This window comes from Trachypithecus francoisi, unplaced genomic scaffold (assembly GCF_009764315.1).
Source record: "Trachypithecus francoisi isolate TF-2019V2 unplaced genomic scaffold, Tfra_2.0 Lachesis_group7, whole genome shotgun sequence".
Taxonomy (NCBI): Eukaryota; Metazoa; Chordata; class Mammalia; order Primates; family Cercopithecidae; genus Trachypithecus; species Trachypithecus francoisi.
Window position 1 is genome coordinate 1,940,830 of NW_022681472.1, and position 22,773 is coordinate 1,963,602.

The 22,773-nt window shown below is 42.0% G+C and overlaps 1 protein-coding gene across 1 annotated transcript in view; it reads right to left on the bottom strand.

The window, feature by feature from the left end:
- The window catches only part of LOC117079595 (POTE ankyrin domain family member A-like), a 50,037-nt gene extending 41,630 nt beyond the window's left edge, over nucleotides 1–8,407 (bottom strand). Inside the window, 4 exon segments of the mRNA XM_033203615.1 lie at nucleotides 2,642–2,800; nucleotides 2,961–3,069; nucleotides 5,931–5,944; nucleotides 8,020–8,407. Coding sequence (XP_033059506.1) covers nucleotides 2,642–2,800; nucleotides 2,961–3,069; nucleotides 5,931–5,944; nucleotides 8,020–8,277 — 540 coding nt within the window. The 5' untranslated portion in view covers nucleotides 8,278–8,407.
- Between the last annotated feature and the right edge of the window lie 14,366 nt (nucleotides 8,408–22,773).

The following is a 22,773-nucleotide window of genomic DNA, read 5'->3' on the forward strand; positions in this document are numbered from 1 at the left end:
ATCTCTACTTTAAAGACAAAAAAAAACTGAGGTGGGAGGACCACCTGAGCTTGGGGAGGTTGAGGCTGCAGTGAGCTGTGATCACACCACTGCATTGCAGCCTGAAAAACAGAGTGAGACCCTGTGTCAAAAAAAAGTCAGACTAATATTATCGGAAAGGAAAGATGTAAAGGAATTGGCACATATCCAATTCCAACTCTTCTAGAGATATATTAAGTTTCTGAGATACAAGAATTTACCTATTACACTTATCTATTCAGAGATTCTTAAGCAAAAGCATACACGGATTTTGAGGAATTTGTTGTTGTTGTTGTTGTTGTTGTTGTTAGAGACAGGGTCTCATTATGTTGCCCAGGCTAGACTTGAACTCCTGACCTCAAGCAATCCTCCCACCTCAGTCTCCCTAGCAGCTGGGATTATAGCCATGCACCACATGCACCACCATGCCTGGCTTCAAGGAAACTTTCTTTTTTTTTTTGAGACTGAGTCTCTATCTGTCACCAGGCTGGAGTGCAGTGGCACAATCTTGGCTTACTGCAACCTCTGCCTCCCGGGTTCAAGCGATTCTCCTGCCTCAGCCTCCTGAGTAGATAGGACTACAGGCATGTGCCACCACGTCCAGCTAATTTTTGTATTTTTAGGAGAGACGGGATTTCACCATGTTGGCCAGGATGGTCTCCATCTCCTGACCTTGTGATTCACCTGCCTTGGCCTCCCGAAGTGCTGCGATTAAAGGCAGGAGCCATTGCACCTGGCCTCAAGGAAACATTTTTAAACATACGCTATTAAAATCTTCAGGGTAGAACCTAGACTTGCAGATTATTTAAATTTTTTTCTCAGGTTACTCTAATTCACAATTCTAGCTGAAAACTAGTGCAATGGACAATTGCTTCAGTGTCATCTCTCACCCACATGACCAATTCCCTTTATCATTTGAGCATTTGGCCAAAAAGAGGAAAGAATGAGAGAGAGACTCATTTGCTGAAAACACCGCTTAATTTTCCTGGGTAGGGGTAGAACAGGGTGTAGTAAACTCAAAATCCAACTTCATCTTGTTATTTATAAGCTCCTTATCTCCCACCTTCCCATCAGGACATTCTAGATTTGAAAGCAGAGTTGAGACTCTATCTAAGCGGCCATTTCTACCAGAATAGGATAATAAGTCAGTGAATTACTCGTTATTCCCTCTGCTCAAGGGTTTCCCATAATATCACCACCTATTCACAGCCAATCTGGTTCCTCAGAGGCCTCCTAAAATTGATCTCTAGGCAGTTTACAACTCACTAACTCCCTCTCCCAAATTGAAAAACTGTCATTCTCTAAAACTGAAGAGAACCTTGTCTCACCATACAAAGGGAACAAATGAATGCACAACAAAAAACATACATATAAAACCTCTTCATGGTCTTTTCTCTCCATTACCTAATATCCAAATTGGCCTCTATATTTCTGATTGCTCTCCTTTTCCCTTTCCATTTCTGCCTTATGAGCAATCAGAAATATCTTTTATTATTATTATTATTATTATTATTATACTTTAAGTTCTAGGGTACATGTGCATAACGTGCAGGTTTGTTACATATGTATACTTGTGCCATGTTGGTGTGCTGCACCCATCAACTCATCAGCAACCATCAATTCGTCATTTATATCAGGTATAACTCCCAATGCAATCCCTCCCCCCTCCCCCCTCCCCCCTCCCCATGATAGGCCCTGGTGTGTGATGTTCCCCTTCCCGAGTCCAAGTGATCTCATTGTTCAGTTCCCACCTATGAGTGAGAACATGCGGTGTTTGGTTTTCTGTTCTTGTGATAGTTTGCAAGAATGATGGTTTCCAGCTGCATCCATGTCCCTACAAAGGATGCAAACTCATCCTTTTTTATGGCTGCATAGTATTCCATGGTGTATATGTGCCACATTTTCTTAATCCAGTCTGTCACAGATGGACATCTGGGTTGATTCCAAGTCTTTGCTATTGTGAATAGTGCCGCAATAAACATACGTGTGCATATGTCTTTACAGCAGCATGATTTATAATCCTTTGGGTATATACCCAGTAGTGGGATGGCTGGGTCATATGGTACATCTAGTTCTAGATCCTTGTTCATCCATTATGGAAATCAGTATGGCAATTCCTCAAGGATCTAGAACTAGATGTGCAATCAGAAATATCTTAAGCCTTGCCACTGAGAGATACATCACTTCATATCTATTACAGTTTTTTTTTTTTTTTTTTAGGAGCTTGCCAAAGCAGCAAGATTTCTATTCACTGAAGCATGTTTTAGTTTTCTTGGAGTTTTAATGTAAAACCTATTTCCAGGGCAAATTTTGACATTTTACATTGTTTGGGGGGGGAGGGGGAAACTGGGAGGGAAAATTGAAAAAAAAAGTAAGTCTTACCTTTTACAAATTCAGAGTTTTCAAAAAAAAATATTTACCGCAAGTGCATAAAAAATGCTGTACCCTCTAATGTATCTTTAAAAGTGACAATATTTAAAATAAAGCCTTAGATAATTAAGTCATTTCAAAATATTTTCATTCAGGTTATACTTGAGCTTCCAAATATGGAAAACTGGCCCTTACACAGGTCAATGTTAAAATAAACGCATTGGGTATTTTGAAAATAAAATTAGATCTATACCTTGTTTTTTGATTCGATATCAGCATTGTATAAAAGCAGTGTTTTGGCCATTAATCTATCTTCACTGTAGACAGCATAGTGTAGGGCAGTATTGCCATACACATCTGGAAGATTTGGATCAATACCACGTCATAGCAAAAGTATTACACATTGTACAGCCTGTCAATATTAGACCAAAAACAAATTATAAATCCTAGGAATTCAAGATAAACATTCCACAGGTTTCATCAATAAGTTATATTTAAATAAGAAAACTCATTTTTATTCTATGTATTGAAATCAAATCCATCTCATGCTGATATAGTTGGCTACTGCATACCTTTATTAGAGCTGTCCTCTTTTTGCTGTCAAAGATATGAAGTTGACATTTTCTATCCAGTAGGAGTTTTACTACTTTTGAATTCCCACAGGCCAAATGTAGAGCAGTTCTATGAGAGTGAGAAGACATTTTAGCAAATTGTAGTGTACTATCTAAAGCCGTATCAATGATTCACGTAATTGCAAACATTGAATAGCATGCTATCCCTCTGCCTTCAAAACAAACATTTAATTTTCCTGTAAAGAAAGCACACTATTAATTACCTCTCATTTCTCACTGTATTAATGAAATAGCAGCCTATCTGAAACGAAAGAGCATAGCCCTTTGATTACATTAAATTTGGGCTGGAATCCTGCTCTGAGCTTTGTCACTTCCTAGCTGTTGCTTAGCCTTTTTGTGTCTCAATTTCCTCATCAATAAAATGTGAATGAAAACAGTAGCTTTCTCACAGGAAACCACTGTAATGCTTAAATGAGACTCTACACAAAATATATAGAAGAGTTCCTAACACAAATAACAGTTCAATAATTGTTATTTTTACTAATACTACTAAAAACAACATTTGAATTAAGTGAGATAATACAATGATACATACACTTTGAGGTATGTTTTAAAGATTACAGTTTACATTGTATTTTGATGATTATAAGATGCTGTCTTCATGTTTTGACATTCCTTACACTGTAGTACCACTTGTAATTCATGACTTACTGTAACTATAATTGGTAGCATTTACATAGTTCTCTTATTGACACATGAAATAATGGGGCATCATACAATCCATGGTGGCTTACATTAAGTAGAATATGGTATGTATAACAGTTCTGAGACAATTCTAACCAGATGATTGGCATTTAGATAAATTTTGGTTCTTAAAAGTACTATGGAATAAGAGGGCTAAGGTAAAAACAACAAATGTCAAAACTAATTTTTACTTTAATTTTCAAAAAAACTTTAAACCAACGGAAACTTGGGGTTCAAATGAATAGGTATGGCTCATTTTTTCAATACCTAGATTTATAGAATATATGTAAATCAGATATTTCCAGTGATAAATATTAGGATTTGAAACTTATAAATTTTCTTTTTTAATGAATTTATGAAACTATTTGTGGAGTTTTTTTCAACTTTCACACTCAGGGGTATATTGCAGGATGTTACATAGGTAAATTGGTAAATATACATAGGTATATTGCAGGTTTGTTACATAGGTAAATGTGTGCCAAGAGGGTTGATTGTATAAATTATTTCATCACCCAGGTATTAAGCCCAGTACCCATTAGTTATATTTCCTTCTTCTCTCCCTCCTCCCTCCAATAGGCCCCAATGTGTGTTGCTCCCCTCTAGGTACCTTTGTGTTCTTATCATTTAGCTCCCCATTATAAGTGAGAACATGCAGTATTTGGTTTTCTGTTCCTAAGTGAGTTTGCTAAGGATAATGGCCTCCAACACCATGTCCATGCAAAGGTTACGCTCTCATTCTTTTTTATGGCTGCATAGTATTCCATGGTGTTTATGTACCACATTTTAGTTCTTAAAAAGTGCTAAAACAGTCTTTATCCAAGACTGCTATAAATTTTCAAAAGGGCAGTTAAAGGTTATTTTTTACTATTTTCTACCTTCAGAATGCTTTTGTTTGAAAGGAGGGAGGAAAAGCTTCAGTTGAGATTAAGTCCTATTACTCTAATTTTAAATCTCTCGCCTTGCTCAAGCTGAGCAGGTAAACATGAAGTTTTCGAAGATGGAAGGATACTTTAAGATAGTAGACTATGCCTGCCACATTATAGGTAGCTGGCTTATATTTGATGAATAAATGGATTGAAAGAATGGATAAACACAGCTGGGGAGTTCAATTTTTTTTTTTTTTTTTTTTTTTTTTTGAGACACAGTCTCACTCTTATTGCCCAGGCTAGAGTGCAATGGTGCGATCTCAGCTCACCGCAACCTCCACCTCCATGTTCAAGTGATTCTCCCACCTCAGCCTCCCAAGTAGTTGGGATTACAGGCATGCGCCACCAGAGCCGGCTAATTTTGTATTTTTAGTAGAGACGGGGTTTCTCCATGTTGGTCAGGTTGGTCTCGAACTCCAAACCTCAGGTGATCCGCCCGCCTTGGCTTCCCAAAGTGCTGGGATTATAGGCGTGAGCCACTGCGCCCAGCCCAAGTTCAATATTTTTAAAGAAAACTCCTGTAGAGTACAGCAATACATTTGTAATAGTAATGATCATTTATATTTGCTATTTTAGTTTTCATAAAGATATAACTAAAATGATTAATCCATACTTCTTGAACATGTTAATCTATATATAATGAAAAGATACTTACATAATAAAATCTACACATAAAATCTACAGGCACAGGCAAAAACATTCCCTCTACTTCTGAAAAGGCTAAAAGTTCACATAAGATATCCATCCACATAAATAAGTAATAGAAACTGAGAATTGATCTATGCAAATATTATATTCCTTCTCTTCCCAAGGATTATTTCATTCAGAATGAACTTTAGAACTTTTCAGAGGTTCATTGCAAAAATCATAGATAAGAAAAAAGGAAAAACTTCACTTACAATACAAATGCCCAGAAATAAGTTTTATTGTATTTTCACCTAACACAAGAGCATATTCTGTTTGTGTGTATGTATAACCTGTTTTTTTGTCACTTGGTATAGCAAAGTATATCTTCGCATATCAATGTATATCTGTATCTATTGACATCCTCAATGGTTACGTATTATTCCATCCTATGTATGCACTGAAATTTGTTCATAAAATCCGTTATGAGTTCTTAATACACTGCTATTTTAAGTAATACTGAGAAAGACAGATAAATCAATTTCCCAAAGATATTTCAGTACAATGGAATTGATGGGTAAAAGGCATATAGACATTTCTAAAATGTGGTTCTTACCACCAAAGTGTCTGTTTGAAAAGTCACAGCAACTCAAACTTTAAGCAACTGTATAAGTACCGCTGCTCTTCATCCTCACACTTTGTGGATAGAAAACAGTATTTCAATCCTCTTTTAAATTCCTTCTCTCACCAGGAACACTGTTTTCCTATGTGCATAGGTCACTGGAAGATCTGCAAAAAAGTACTTTGCCCAATTTTAAATTGAGCTTATTTTGTTTTCTTGTTGATTTGAAAGAATTATCTGTAAGATGAAAACACATTTCTTATCTAATATATATATAGTAAATATTTTGCATGTATGTTGTCTTTTGCTAATTTTTTTCTTATATGCAAGGTGTTTTAATTTTTATTTTGCCAAAACAACCTTCAGAATGCTTGCTTGTGAGGTTCTTGGAAGGCCTTTGTCAAGATAAAAATATATCTGTATTAATAGGCATTTGTGTTTTCTTCTGGTACTTTTCTCATTTTGAATATTTAAAACTTTTAATCTATATTCCATCAGAGACTTATTTTGTGACATAAACATCTAGTTTTCTCCAAATAGCAGGCATTTCATTTATTAATAATTCATCTTTTTCTAAGGAAGGAGACCACTACTACTACTGCTGCCTCCTCCCCACTACCTTGCCTAGTTCACAAGACAGGAGGAAAAAGAGAAAGCAAAAAGTTCGAAAGAAATAAAAGTAAGATAAATAGCCAGACAACCTTGGCACCACCACCCGTCCCTAGGAGTTAAAAACAAAAGGTAATAATACTCACATCGATCCCAGACCTAAACGACTTCTGTTATCTGTAAATTCCAGCCACTGTATGAAAGAAGCGTTGTAAAACTTTTTGTTCTGGTGGCTGATGCGGGTAGACCCCAGTCACGTTTCCCATGCTTGCTCGATTTATCATGACCCTTTCACGTGGGCCCCTTAAAGTTGTAAGCCTTTAAAAAGGCCAAGTATTTCTTTTTCGGGGAGCTCGGCTCTTCAGACACGAGTCTGCCGACGCTCCTGGCTGAATAAAAAACCTCTTCCTTCTTTCATCTGGTGTCTGAGGAGTTTTGTCTGTGGCTTGTTCTGCTACATTTCTACTAATATGAAATGTGACCATTATCAACTTCTAAATTCTTACATACATTTGGGTAGTTCTGGATTTTCTATTCTGTTCTATTCATTTATGTCTTTTCAGTTGCTGGTAAACAATTTGTGGAAATATTAGTACATTTTGATACCTAGAAAGGCAAGTCTTTTTCCATTCTGTTACAAAACACTAATTTACCACAATAGTAAAAGACACCATGTGTAACTTAAAAATGTTAAAACTTTGATATTTTTATTTGGGCTTAGGGAAAGGTGATACATAAAGAACTCACATCTTGAGAAAAATGAATCTTCTTATTCAAGGACATGAACCATCTTCCCATTTCAGTTTCTTTCTAAGACTCCTCAGTGAAGAACATATTTATATAGGGATACATTGACATAAAATGCACATTGGATTTTATCTGAAGAATATTTAGCCCAGAAGTCGATATATTATGGGAATTATTTCTCATTACACACCTTTCTATAATGCATATAACATTATTTTAAATGTGTACATTAAAAATAATCTGCTGGGCCGGGCGCGGTGGCTCAAGCCTGTAATCCCAGCACTTTGGGAGGCCGAGACGGGCGGATCACAAGGTCAGGAGATCGAGACCATCCTGGCTAACACGGCGAAACCCTGTCTCTACTAAAAATACAAAAAACTAGCCGGGCGAGGTGGCGGCGCCTGTAGTCCCAGCTACTCCGGAGGCTGAGGCAGGAGAATGGCGTGAACCCGGGAGGCGGAGCTTGCAGTGAGCTGAGATCGTGCCACTGCACTCCAGCCTGAGCGACAGAGCAAGACTCCATCTCAAAAAAAAAAAAAAAAAATCTGCTGCATCGACTTAATCTTGCAAGTTAAACCACTTTAAAACAGTCTATTAAGTGTTATGTAAAGGAAATTATTACTGATTGGAAATCAGCTAAAATTTTTTTGTGTTGTTGCTCATAAAGAGGACTTTGCGCCAACCTCTCCGAGGTTTCCACATCCAGGGTGCTGTGGGGCCTGCAGAGGCAAGAAAGTCAGCCCTCGCCCACCCCACAGAAGGGCAAATCCCCACCCCATCTCCACACATTCCGCCTCTGATCCCCTTTGGGGACTTTACCCCACCAGGCAGCTCTGTGTAACTTGCCCAGATCTTCTCCACGGATGTGTTACCTTGGCTCCAAAAAGGCGATGTCGTCGTGGTCTCCCCCAGAGTCTACGCTGTTCTTGCTACTCCCCCTGCAGGAGGGGAAGGAGTGGCAGCACCACTTGCCCATCTTGCTGCTGAGACCAAAAGGCTTCTTCATAGTAGAGGCAGCCGGCTTTGAAGAAACCTCAGCCCCCATCCTCTTTTACCAGCCTGGGGAGCCAGGTAGTAGCTAGCCAATCACCTCTGCCAACAAATTTCACCAACAAGCAAGAAACTCTAGGTTTCCAATCTGTTACAGGAGAAAGGTCAAGCACAGCCAAAACCCACTAAAGCAGCGGAGCCCAGCCCAGGCGAGGAGAGGCCAAGCCCAGCAGTATTTGCAAGGCCACACCCACCTGGGGAAATCCCACTCCCACCCCGGGGGAAAGCCCACACCCACCCGGGGAAAGGCCAAGCCCCTCCACCCACCCGCCAAGGAAACACCCAGCCCAGCCAGGGGAATGCCAAGCCCAGCCAAGGAAAGGTCAAGCCTAGCAAAGGAATGCCGAGGGAGGAAACGCCAATCCACGCAAAGACCAGGAAGCAAAGCGACCAACGCCAAGCCAAGCAAGGAACGTCAAGTCAAGCGACCAACACCAAGCCAAGAGAGGAACGCCAAGCCAAGCCGTTACACACGCGTGTGCAGAACACCAAGCCAAGACGGTGCGGCGTGCGCGTGCGCGTGCGGCGTGCGCACCTCAGATGGTGTCACTGCATGTGGCACAGTGTCCGATGTGTGCAACACGCGTGCCTGTAAGTTATAGTGCCACAAATGTCAGTGACAGCCTTGTGTTCCTGTCAAACTTTGTGGGAACTGGCCAAGGTTCAGGCCATTAAGAAGGGGAGGCAGCCCCTGGGAAAAAGCGTCAAGAAGCAGGACTGGGGCCAGAGCACCTGGAACTTGAGGATGCTGACAGTCTCCTCTGAAGAAAGCCCCGAAGACACTGGTGGCGGTGCTGTGCCGGTGGTGGCGGCTGCAGGGGAGGGGCAGGCTGGCTGAGCTCGCTGCAAATGGCCTCAAAATCGTGGAACATAAGCCGCCCATGGTCCCTAGGGCCTGCCTGAGGCGCCTTCCCCACCCGCTCCTCATTGGTCCCCACTCAGAGCAAGGGGCCATAGGATTGGGGCTGGGCGGCCAGCCCCTGCCCTGTTGCCCCCAACCGGTGTCCAAGCCACAGCCAACCGCTGTGGGGCTTCTGGCCCAGGCTCCTCTCAGCTGGCATGCAACGGGGCGGGATGCAGGCCGCTGTCTCCAGGCTGGCAAGCCGTGGGGGCTTGGAGGAGCACCTACCACTGACAGAGAGATGCAGAAAGGCACCCCTATGTGCAGATCCTGGGAACAGGACGCTGCAAGCCCCAGGGAGCCAGAACAGGCAACCCTGGCGGCAGAGTTGAGCTGGACCTGGGCAGTGGCGCCTTGACCCTTCTGTGGGGACCTTCCTGCCACACAGCTCCACGTGGCCAGGCTCCAGGGTGCTCACCCAAACAGTAGGCGCTTTGGTGTGGGATGAAAACTGGATTCCGAACCTGGGACACAGACCTGCTCTTGCCAACAAAAGTAGAGGAGAATTAAAAGTGCAAAAAGAATGTATTCTTTTGTAACTCAAGTTTTGCCTGATCTGCAGGGTTAAGCTAAGGCTCCTCTTGCTTGATACTAAATGAACTTTTGAATGAAATAGGAAAAGGAAAGAAGACATATACTCTAAATCTTCTTGTCCCACTGTGATGCCCTGAGCCAGCAAGCAAGGGGAGGCCTGGCCACCTGGGCCCTCTCCCCACCTGACAGCAGAGCAGTTTCCTCCAGGGTTGCAGGGAGCAACTGGGCTTAGTGGGGCTGGGCCACCCTTCCTTCCTTTATGGGCATCCCCACACCTGCATTCCCCCATGCAGAGTTCCATGATCTGGATTCAAATCCCAGCTCCGACCCTCATCACTTGTGCCACCTGGCAAATGCCTTACTCCCAGGCACTTGCTGTCTCTGTCCTTCTCGACAGGAGGGATGGGAGCCGGTGTCCCTGGAAAGCAGCATTGTGACAGTCAAACACAAGCAGGAGCAGGCAGACACATGGACGGGGCCTGGCTGCTGGGGATGCTCACCAGAGGGCATCAACCCACCTGCCCAGGTGGTCTTGCAAGTCTCAGGACTTATTAGGCACCTGACTATGGCAGACATCTGAACAAAGCCCTGAGCTGCCCTGGGGAATGTGACCAGGGTGATGGACTAGGAAGGACATTTAGGGTGCTTGCCATGAGTAAGGAGGGGCCAGAGAAATGCCACTCTCTTCCCACCAGCTATGGGTCCTGGATCATCTGTATGGGGCACCCTCAGTGGGCTGAGAACCCAGAGATGCCACAAGGCTTGAACTGCATCCTAGGCTTCCTGAATTCCAGCCCAGCCATGGCCCAGGTCTGAGGGTACTTTAGGCTCTGAGTTGGGATGAGGAGGGGCCAGGCGACACTCCTCCTATGTCTCAGGATCTGGTCAAGAAGGTGGTGCCCTGTCACTGCCTGGCCCCATCTGGTCTCAGTGAAACAATTAGGGCAGGAAGCCCGTAGCACCCACCTTCTAGGCCACCAACATCCAGGTCCACAGTGTGGCCACCTGAGTCAGCACCACTTGCCTTGGGAGCCAGAGCATGAAGGCCCAGACAGGCCCAGCATGGTGGAGCAGTGGATGCAGGTGAGCATGATGTGCTGTGTGGATCCAAAGAGCCCCTCTCTGGAGACTTGGGCATAACCTCTCTATCCTAAAAAAAAAAATCATTGCCTGTAATCCCAGCACTTTGGGAGGCTGAGGCAGGCGGATCATGAGGTCAGGAGATCGAGACCATCCTGGCTAACACGGTGAAACCCTGTCTCTACTAAAAATACAAAAAATTAGCCGGGCACAGTGGCAGGCGCCTGTAGTCCCAGCTACTCAGGAGGCTGAGGCAGGAGAATGGTGTGAACCCAGGAGGCAGAGCTTGCAGTGAGCTGAGATCGTGCCACTGCACTCCAGCCTGAGCGACAGAGCAAGACTCCATCTCAAAAAAAAAAAAAAAAAAAAATTGACACCCCTAATATTTTACCTATTTAATAGGGTACATACGAGTGTTTGTTACATGCAGTGAATGTGTACTCTGGCTACTTTGAAATATTGTTGTTTAGTTACCCTAGTCTGCTATCAAACATTACAGCTTATTTCTACTAACTGTATGTTTGCACCCAATAGTCACCCTCTCTTCATTCTCCCTTCCACACACCCAGTCTTCCCAGACTCTGTTATCTGCCACTGTATTCTCTGTGTCCATGAGATCAAGTTTTTTAGCTCCAACACATGAGTAAGAACCTGCAGTATCTGTCTTTCTGTGCTTGGCTTATTTCACTTATCATAATGACTTCAAGATCTATCCATGTTTTTGCAAATGATATGATTTCATTATTTTTTATTGCCAAATAGCATTCTATTGTGTACATTTTGCACATTTTACTTAGCTATTCATTTGTTGATGAATACTTGGGTTTATTCCATCTTTGCTATTGTGAATAGTGCTATGATAAACATGACAATGCAGGTATCCCTTTGCTACACTATTTTTTTTTTTTTAGAAACAGTCTCACTCTGTCACCCAGCCAGGAGTTCAGTGGTGCGATCTTGCCTCCCCACAAGCTCCGCTTCCTGGGTTTAAGTGATTATCCTGCCTCAGCCTCCCCAGGTAGCTGGGATTACAGGTGTGCGCCACAATGCCAGGTTAATTATTTTTTGTATTTTTAGTAGAGATGGGGTTTATCCATGTTATCCAGGCTGGTCTCAAACTCCTGACCTCAAGTGATTCACCTGCCTTGGCCTCCCAAAGTGCTGGGATTACAGGCATGAGCCACCATGCCCGGCCTGAACTCTTTCCTTTGGATAAATACCCAGTAGTGGGAATGTTGGACATAGAACAGTAGTTCTATGTTTAAGTTTTTTAGAATTCTCCATACTGGTTTCCATCATGGTTATACTGATTTGCATTCCTACTGACAGTGTAACAGAGTTTCCATTTCTCTGCATTCTCACCAGCATCTGTTATTTTTTGTCTTTTTAATAATAGCCATTCTGAGGTGAGACGATATCTCATTGTGGTTTTGATTTGCATTTCCCTGATCAATGATGTTGAGCATTTTCTCATATACCTGTTAGTCATTTGTATGTCTTCTGAGAAATGTCTATTCCTGTCGTTGGCCCATATTTAATGGGATTGTTTCATTACTTTTGAGGAATTTGAGTTCCTTATGTACTCTGCATATTAGTCCCCTGTCAGATGAGTAATTTGCAGTTATTTTCTCCCATTCAAGGGGCTGTCTCTTCACTGTGTTGTTTCTTTGGCTGTGCAAAAGCTATATCCCACTGATCTATTTTTGCTTTTGTTGCCTGTGCTTTTGAGATCTCAGCCATAAATTATTTGCCTAAACTAAAGTCCTGAAGAGTTTTCCCTATGTTTTTTTCTAGTCGTTTCATAGTTTCAGGTCTTAAATTTAAGTCTTTAATCTATCTTGAGCTGGCTTCTATCTTCTACTTGAGAAATGGAAGAAGTTCAGAATGATTTTGCTGATATAGTAAGAAGACTGTGCATAAGTAGAAATAATGGTCATGAGAAATCCATTGTGTGTTAATAAGGGGGCATTTTTTGTTTGTTTGTTTTTGAGATGGAGTCTCACTCTGTCACCAGGCTGGAATGCAGTGGTGCGATCTTGGCTCACTGCAACCTCCGCCTCCCAGGTTCAAGCAATTCTCCTGCCTCAGCCTCCCAAGTAGCTGGGACTACAGGCGTGCACTACCACACCTAATTTTTGTATTTTTAGTAGAGACGGGGTTTCACTAAACCCCTGACCATGTTGGCCAGGATGGTCTCGATCTCTTGACCTCGTGATCTACCTGCCTCAGCCTCCCAAAGTGCTGGGATTACATGCATGTGCCACCACACCTGGCCAATAAGGGGGTATTTTTGTATATTTTTTCTTAGAAACAAAGAGGCCAATTCCGCATCGAAACTAAATGTATGATTTTCAAAGAGGACGCCTTGAGAATCTAACCAAATCTAACCATTATTTAAAATTATTTGGTAAACTGTGTCACTTTAGGTGGCAGAAGATAAGAATTACAGGAAGTTAAATTCTTGAAATATCCACAAAAATGTACTGTGCTTGGAGAGAAACTTGTAAAATTTATTGCCCCTTTACCAAGATTTGATATCAAAAATACTGTAATATATCATTACTTTTATTTGATCAGATTTTAGCTGATTAAAGTTTTGGTCTTAATTGCTATTTCACAAAATATATGCTCACTCTGATTATATACTTCTACAACCAGTTTTAGGACCTTAAAATTTTTATATAATTTCATATGTTGTTACAAGAATAGTACCAAGAATGCTCCTTCTTCTCTTAATCAGGACTCACCAATTTCTAACATTTTGTTCCATTTTGTATAATTTGTTTATTTACATATCTTTTTTTTTTCTTAGTAATATGAGAGGAAATTATGCACATAATCACTCCTAGGTGTGTATTTCCTAAGAATAAGGGTAATCTTTTTTTTTTTTTTTTTTTGAGACAGAGTCTAGCTCTGTCACCCAGGCTGGAGTGCAGTGGCGTAATCCTGACTCACTGCAAGCTCCGCCTCCCAGGTTCCTGCCAGTCTCCTGCCTCAGCCTCATGAGTAGCTGGGACTACAGGCACCTGCCACTACAGCTGGCTAATTTTTTAGATTTTTAGTAGAGACAAGGTTTCACCAGTGTTAGCCAGGATGATCTCGATCTCCTAACCTCATGATCTGCCCGCCTCGGCCTCCCAAAGTGCTGGGATACAGGCGTTAGCCACTGCACCTGGCCAGAATAAGGGTATTCTTTTACCCAATTCCAGAATAATTATTAAAATTGGGACTTTTTTGGGGGGTGGGGGTACGAGGTGTTGCTCAGGCTGGAGTGCAGTGGCACGATCTTGACTCACTGCAGCCAGTGAGCTACCTCAGCCTCTGGAGTAGCTGGGACTACAGGTTTGTGCCACCATGCCCAGCTAATTTTTGTGTTTTTGGTAAAAATGGTGGGGGTGGGAATCTCAACATGTTGCCCAGGCTAGTCTCCAACTCCTGGCCTCAAGCGATCCTCCCACCTCAGGCTCCCAAGGTGCTGGGATTACAGGCCTGAGCCACCATACCTGGTCTGATCCCAGTTTTAGAAAAACTCTATATCTAAGTACATAGATATGTTGGGTGATCACTTTCAAATTTTGTAAACTTTGCTTCTTTATATAATCTGAAGGATTCCATAAATGTACTTTGACTTGAAATAATATTTTCTTGAAGCCAGATATACATAGCTGTGACCTGAACTAATTTTTTTCATCGCCTCCCCTCCCTGCACCCTGCAGGTCCTGAGGTCAGTGGCCTTCCTGCCTGGGTCTTGGCTGCCTATGCTACTGGCCATGGGTGAGGGGACAACCTGCTCAATGAGTGTCATTGTGCTTGTTGTTTGTATGCTTCTGTTGCATTTCTTGTATCTTGTTTTTGTTTTTGCCATCTCTGTTTCTCCCTTTCCTCCCTGAGGCCTGCACTGGCAGTGCACTACCCCCTTCTGAGTGCAGGGCAAGCCAAGCCCATGGCCGTATGATCCACTCCCTCAGAAACACTCCGTTATGCCTATTTGAATTAATGACTGGAAGCCCATGTGTTTAGAAATTTCACTTTCAATAACAGACTCTGCCCTGCCGCCCTATTGCAGACATGGCAAAATATTATTGCAAGGAACACATGTACTACGTCCAGTCCTATCAGCAACTGACTAAAGCCTTTCCCATAACAGCATCCTAAACAACCTTTTAATGACATTCTGTCAGCAGATTTTTTTTCTATTCAAGAAAACATTTGAGAAAAACTGCTTGAGTTTTGTTGGAAGGGACTATATCAGGTATGGTGAGCAACAAATACAGCAGTGAAACCAAGACATCAATACTTGGGTTCACATTTCACAACAAAAAAAAAAAGAAATTCAGAATTCCACACAATTGGAAGACTACTCAAATAGAAAATCTCAAAGTGAGGATTCTCAGAGATCCTCCAGAAGCAACTGATCTGCACACGTAGACAACTGACCCAAGACCTTCGGAATAAGCAATGACAGTGGATGGTGGATAGCTTCTGTCCAACATGTCAGACCAAGACTCCTATCTAATTCCTGTTTTGGTTTTTACCTGCTTGCTTATAACCATCCTTCTCATTTTCTATAGACCCCTTTTTGTCATCCATTCTGAATGACTCCTTTGCTCTTTTTCCATCTTTATTATAAGAGGTCAGAACATACTCATTCTAATGCCATTCTTAGATAATCCCAAATAGTAGCTACTGTCCTCAATCCTCCTGACTGCTAGATATGCTGGATAAACTTTTAGCAATTCTGATTTCATCAAATGGGACCACAGGCATCATAGCTAATGGCATTTCCATTTGCACCTACATTGACAGTTAACCCTAAAAAAGTCAACCTGTGACTTGCTAGAGTCCCTTTCTTCCAGAAAGATAATGACTAATATCAATGCCAGTGATTGGTCATTTTGTCAATAAGAATAATTGATTATCTTACCATGTGTTACAATCTATTGATCAGACACTCAGTAACTATACATTTGAATTCACCAGACTTCGTAGGGCAATAGGCCAAATACCTGCCACACAGAAGAGACTAACAGAATTCCAACTATATAACCTAGCTGGTGTAAGGCCTTAGTTTTTGACCTTACATTGTGAACAACTCCTTATCTCCCTGATTTCTGTGTACACCTGCTAAATACTTCCTTTGTGGTCAGAACACATGGTCCTATTTGCCTCAGACTAACACTTCATCCACTTTGGTAGAAAGAGTACTTCAAGAATTGTCTATATATACACAGACCCTAAATATATAATGGGTAAGACTGGAAATCCCACTCAGATATGAGCTCCGATATGAGTCCATTCAACTACTCAGAGCTACCACCTGGAGAAATTACTAACTCATTGTTTATGTGAACAATGAGGGCAATATTCCCAGTGGTGGGAGTCATACAAATAGTAACGTGAGTAAGAAACCTATTACTAACTGTAGACGTTACTGACAGCAGCACCTCTGCCCAAGATGAGGTAGAGATACACAATTGCAGTGCTCTAGAGTTCTTGTCGCCTTCGTGACACCGTCTGTGCTGTTAACACTTCTTGTGTTTGATCGATGAAAGAGGCAAAGTGGAGCCTGCTTTCAGGGTAGCAATCTCTGAATAAATGGGCTTTCCTTTTCTCATTTGGATGGTCTTTATTTCCACAAAAAGTCCATAAAATGAAAAGTTCTGTGCTATTTTAGAAGAATGTCTAGAAGTAACTGTGACGATCCCCTTCCCACACCCCCAGCTGTCAGGCCATGGACAGGAGTTTTTCCTCTCTGTGGACCCAGCTCCAAGTCATCATGAAGCCACTGCAATGCCTCCTGCAGTGGGACGTGAGAAAACGAAGCTCTTGGCCTTACTCTGGAAGTGGCACCCAAGTCTCGAGAACAACATGCATGTGTGCCAGGCAGCAAAAGAAAGGGCAAGTTTGTATCCCCTGCAGGCTGCAGGGTGCAACACAGGATGCTCGGTGCTCACTACTTCGTGTATGTCTGCTAACCACCACCTACCTCTTGCTATACTGCTGAAATTCTCAGTGCCTTGGTCTTTCTGCTTTCTTGGCTGTCACATTGGCACATTTTGTGATGCTATGAAATGACTCAAAAGGATCTCTTCACAGTCATGTCTGAGTAACAAAACTGACTTCAAGTATCCTGAAAACACAGGAGGTGAAAATCCAGAAGACAGGGCCACCTATTTCCTCCATCTGATGGTGCAGCCTGTCTTAAACCAGAGGACCACAGAGCATCTTGTGATCTCAGCCTCCTGGATCAATCACTGTCTAGCTTTGATCATAACCATGAGAAACTGGAGCAGAAGATGAATGTGGAGAATGCTCTGGCTTGTCCCTATCCTGGGAAATTATTGCCCAGCAAATATGTAGCTGTCTAAAGTAGTGGAAGACAGCTGGTGTACCTCATCATAAGAAGCACTGAAGAGTGCTTTTTCTTTCATCTAGCAAGTCTCAATTCATGTTTATGTTCTAAATCAGAACATAAAATCATGGGCCAGGACTGTATAGAGCAAACATAAATTCTATATGCATACACATGGCCAGGACTCACTTGAATGGTTATACACAGGAGCAAAGAGGCTAGAAAGAAACTGCCAACACAGTTAACATGCAGCCTACAGGACGGGAGAAAATGTGCCCAAACTGTGCATCTCCACCAAGTCCTGGTAGCCAGAATCTACAAGGACCTTACATAAATCAAGAACCAAAAAAAGAATCCCAGTAAAAAGGGTCAAAGGATACGAACACACACCTGTGAGAAGAAGACCTAGTAGAGACCAACAGACACGAAAACACACTCAAGATAACTGTCATCAGAGAAATCCAACTCACGAGGACAAGGAGGTACCAGCAGTATCTCACCCCAGTCAGAAGAGCCACTAGTCCAAAGTCAAAAGAGAACATGCTGGTGAGGGAGCAGAGGAAACGAAACTCTGTTACACTCGGTGGGAATGCAAAATTGGCTTCACACTGCAGAAAGCAGTTTAAAGACTTCTCAATAACAGAAATAAATAAATAAATAAAAGGATGAAAAGCAACTACCCTCTGACCAAGCAATCCTGGGTATCCTTTGGGTATCTACCCAAAGGAAAATAAACGTTTCTATCAAGAAGGACACACACCCTCGCACATTCACAGGAGTACTATTCGCAAATGGGAAGACGTGGAAATAACCTAGGTGCCCACCAACAGTAAATGAGATTTGAAAAAGTGCGATACCTTTGCTAAAAAGCCAGCAAGGGTGATCAAATGCAAACAAAATCATGCTTCCAGCAGGAACATGGATGGAACTGGAGGCCACTATGCTGGGTGAACTAAGGCAAGAACAGAAAACCAAATAACGCAAGTTCTCACTGACAAGCAGAAGCTGAACACCAAATACACCCGAACATAAAGATAAAATCAACAGACGCTGGGGATGACCACACAGGAAAAGGATGGAAACAGAAAGCCTTGGAGGAAGAACGACCCCACTGGTACTGTGTCCACTGCCCAGGTGACAGGTGCATTGAGATCCCAAGCTTCAGCATCCTGCTGTATAGCCAAGTAGCTGGCCTGCAGGTGTACCCCTTGATCACAATAAAAGTAGCCATTGTTTTAGAAAATCCAGGTTTGGAACTAAAAATAAGGAAAAGTAAATAAAACAAGAAAACACACATGAAGCAAAACAAAGCCTATAGTAACCTAACCCACACATTTAGTGGCATAAACTTAGGAAAATAACTGACTGGACAAAATGAGGGGCCATATAATCAACCCAAAATTGCAGACAGTGAACACATTTTGCACCCTCCCTACCTCACCCTGGGAAGCATGCCAAAGGCACAACGGTTGAGAAAACCAGGTATTCATGTGCAAAGGACTGAAATAAACCCTTCTGTTGCACAAGATCCAAAAAGCAACACAAAGTCCACCAAACACGTAAGTGCAATCCTGAAACCAAAAAACTCCAAGGAAAATGCACAGAGTGAGCATCAATTTTGGGGAAACTTGAATCCCTACAGCTAAGCTGCAAACAGGAGAGGAAAACATAGGAGCCAAATACCCAAGACTGTACAATGGCTTAGCCATCTCCCTTCTCAATAGGCCACAGAAATCTCTGCTAACGAAAGCAAATATAACCATGTCAGGCTAAGGACAACTAACTTCCCAGAGAGAAAACAGCGAACCCAAACTGAAGCCATCCTACAGACTGGGAGAAAATTATGGAAAAATCATGGAAGGGCCTGTTATCTAACATACACCAGAAACTAATGGTCCTAAGTGGACAAAACATAAAAACCCATACACAAGCTGTAAATGCCCAGAGGACCTGCATGGACATTTCTTTAAAAAAGACCTTACATTGACTCTTGGGTAACAGAAAAGTTTCTTCACACCAGTAATCATACCCCAAATGTAAATCCCAACCACCCACACTTGCATACTGTCCAACTTCCCTGGAGGATGAGTATGACCAGAAAGAGCAATAAAACTTTCTGAAGGCAAGGGCTAGTGTATGTAGACTTGTAAACACAGGAACTCTTATCTCCTATTGGTGGTAATGTAAACTCCCATAAACACTAGGAGAAACATCTGGAGGTTCCTGAAAGAATCAGCAGTACAACTACCAGTTCTTCATCTAGCCATCCCAACACTGGTTATACCTGTAAAGCAGAGGAAACTCATACCCAAAGGAGATACCTGTCTTTCCATGTTTCATGAGGCACTAGAGACAATAACCAAGGTATGGAGTCAACCTACCTGTCCATCCACAGATGAAGCTATGCAGAAACTGAAGGACATATGCACAAGAGAATACTCTTCAGCCATCAAACTTCTGGACATCAGGTCACTTCCAGCAAGGTGAAGAAACCTGGAGGACATTAAGTTAAATGAAATAAGCCAAGCAGAGGAAGGCAAACACAAACTCTGCATGATCTCCCCGACATGGGAATCTGACAGAGTCAATCTCACAGAGGTATCCATGTCAATAGTGAGTACCAGAGGCTTGGGGGAGGATTGGAAACAGCTACAAAGTGACACTTAGATGAGAGGCAGGAATTCTGGTGTTCTACAGCACAGCAGGGTGACTAGGCTTAATAATATCCTAGCACAATATTCCATAGAGTGGTCAGGGAGGAGTCAGAATGCTTTCCCCACCAAGAAATCATGTCTGTAGCATGAAACAGAGATACTAGGTCCTGCAGATTGATCATGACACTAGCGGTACATATGTCAGAAGGTCCCCTGCACCCTCTAAGCACACACACAGACCATGTGGAAATTCTTGTTTTCACAATAGGATCACAACACACTACAAAAAATCCAGTGGGACAATGAAATGCCCTGCATTCCCAAAGCAGTTCCTACACATACAAACTTGGTAGAGTGCATCACGCGCCTCCATTTTAAATTACTTTGCAAAGCCTTAGCTACCCAAACTATATATGTGGTTGGCATTAACAAGGTAACACAGGCCAACAGACACAATGAGAGTGCCAAGGGGCAAACCCAAATTGATGTGGAGTGAGCATATGTTTGAAAAGAATCCCAAAAGTCACCACAGGAAGGGAGAGCCTGTTCATCGCATTATTCTGAAAATGTGAGATCTCTAGGTAAAAATAACAAAAAGGGGTTCCTACTGTGTGAAATTCACAATAATCCACTCAACATGAACATAATACCTACACAAAAAACTGGAAGCCACCACTCTCCTAGGAGAAAGCATCTGGTGTGCAGATACCTGGGTCAACTTGGATCTGTGCTGATGCTTTGCAAAAAGGAAAACAAAAAAATATAGAGGAAAGAAAAGAATACAAACATCATACAATCAAAACTCACTGACAATGGATTGGTACACTAGTGGATTGCTTTTACTTCACCAGTCACCAACATAAGGGAAAATCAAAACTTTACACACATGTGAAACCACATGAGATTGAATGGCTTGTGTGCAAGAAAGAATAAAAACAATGAATGAAAAGAAAAAAACATCTAAATGATGATAGGAGAATTCTGGGAAAAAACACAGCTATTGAGGCAGTTTTGGAAAATGTATAAGTAACTAACACTACTAAAACAATGAATGAAAAGAAAAAAACATCTAAAGGATGAGAGAATTTGAAGGGAAAACACAGCTATTGATGCATTTTTTGGAAAATGTGTAAGTAACACTACTAATTAGCAGAAAACACTGGAAAAGAGAAAGTAATTACTGAGCCAAAACTGAGTAAAGAACCTGAATAACCTTTTCTGCAAAAAACGCATACAATTGAAAACAAGTTTACCAACACTTAGTTAACATCAGTAATCATGGGAAAAAATGAAAGTCAGAACAAGATCAGATACCCTGTCCTTCTTGGTGGAATGAATATTCCAAAGGCCTTCATATATTTTAAAACAAGGGAAAGTACAAACACTGGTGTGAATCTCCAGAACAGGGAGCTCTCTTATCCATAATTGTTGACAAAGTAAATTAGTATGCACACTACAGAGACCAGTTGGAGGCTCCACAGAAAACTAAAAATACAACTACCATTTCACTTAGCTTTGCTACTGCTGGGTGTGCAGTGGAAGCACTTGAAACCAGTACATGGAAGCAGTATCTGCCTTCCCATACTGACTGTGGCACCAGTCACAAAAGACAAGATAAGGAATCAACCTACCTGTCCACCCACAGAGAATGGGATCCAGAAACCACAGTATCCATTCACAAATAAATACTCTTCAGCTAGACATGCATACGGGAAATCATGTCATTCACAGCAACATAGTGGAACCTGGAGGATATTATCAAAAATGAAACACATTAGGCCAAGAAAGGCAAACCTCACATCATCTCATTCATGAGGACTATAAAATACTTTATCTCACATAGACCTAGAAAGCACCATAGTGCCTGCCAGGGTTGGAGTGGAAGGTGGGGCATGGGCAGGGATAGGAAATGGGTACAAAGTGACAAGTTCCATAAGAGGAATGAAACTTGCTGTTCTATTTCTCAGCAGGGTCACTAGGGCTAACGTTATCAGAGGGTAGTTTTCAAGACAGCCAGAAAGGAGGGTTCCGGCTGTCCTCACCTCAAAGACATGGTAGCTCTACAAGGCAAAAAGAGATGCTAAATACCCTGATTTCATCACTATGCAATGCATGCACGGACCCAAATGTCCCACTCTAACCTCTATTTGTACACATTTATGTACGGGCCAATTTTGTTTTTTGAAAGCAACATAAAGAAACAATGATAAAAGTCCTGTGGGACCACAAAACTCCCTGAAACTCCAAAGCTACACTGGAAGATTCAGACTACATCAGATGCACCACACTCCCTGATTTCAAATTTCACGATGGAGGTATAGACCCGCCTCCACCTGGACAGAACAGAGAACCTGGAAGTAATCCCGCACACCTACAACCATCTCACCTTTGAAAAGACTCAAAACTCAGCAACGGAGAAAGGACTCCCTATACAATGAATGGTGCTGGGAGAGGCAGCTAGACACAGGCAAAAGATTAACACTGGAGCCCTACCTGTCACCATATGCAAATTTGACTCAAGGTGAACAGAAGATTTCAGAAGAAGACTTCAAACTATAAAAGTCCTACAAGAAAACCTAGGAAATACCTTTCTCAACATAGGCTTTGGTAAAGCATTTAGATAACTTAGTCCCTAAAAGCAACAGCAAGAAAAACCAAAATAAAAACGTTGGGCCTAAGAAACTGAAAGACTGCCAGACAGCAAAAGAAATCACCAGCACAATAAACGCCTATATACCCTACAGGATGGAAGAAGATGTTCCCAAACTATGCTTCTGATCAAGATCTAATAGCCAGACTGTAACGTGACCCTAAAAAAACAAAAGGCAGAAAAATAATCCAATCAAACAAGGGGCAAAGGACATGATGTACAAGCGACCAACAGAAGAAAAACTGCTCAACACCACTAATCATCAGAGAAATGCAACTCACACACACAATGAAATACTGCCTTACACTAGTCAGAATGGC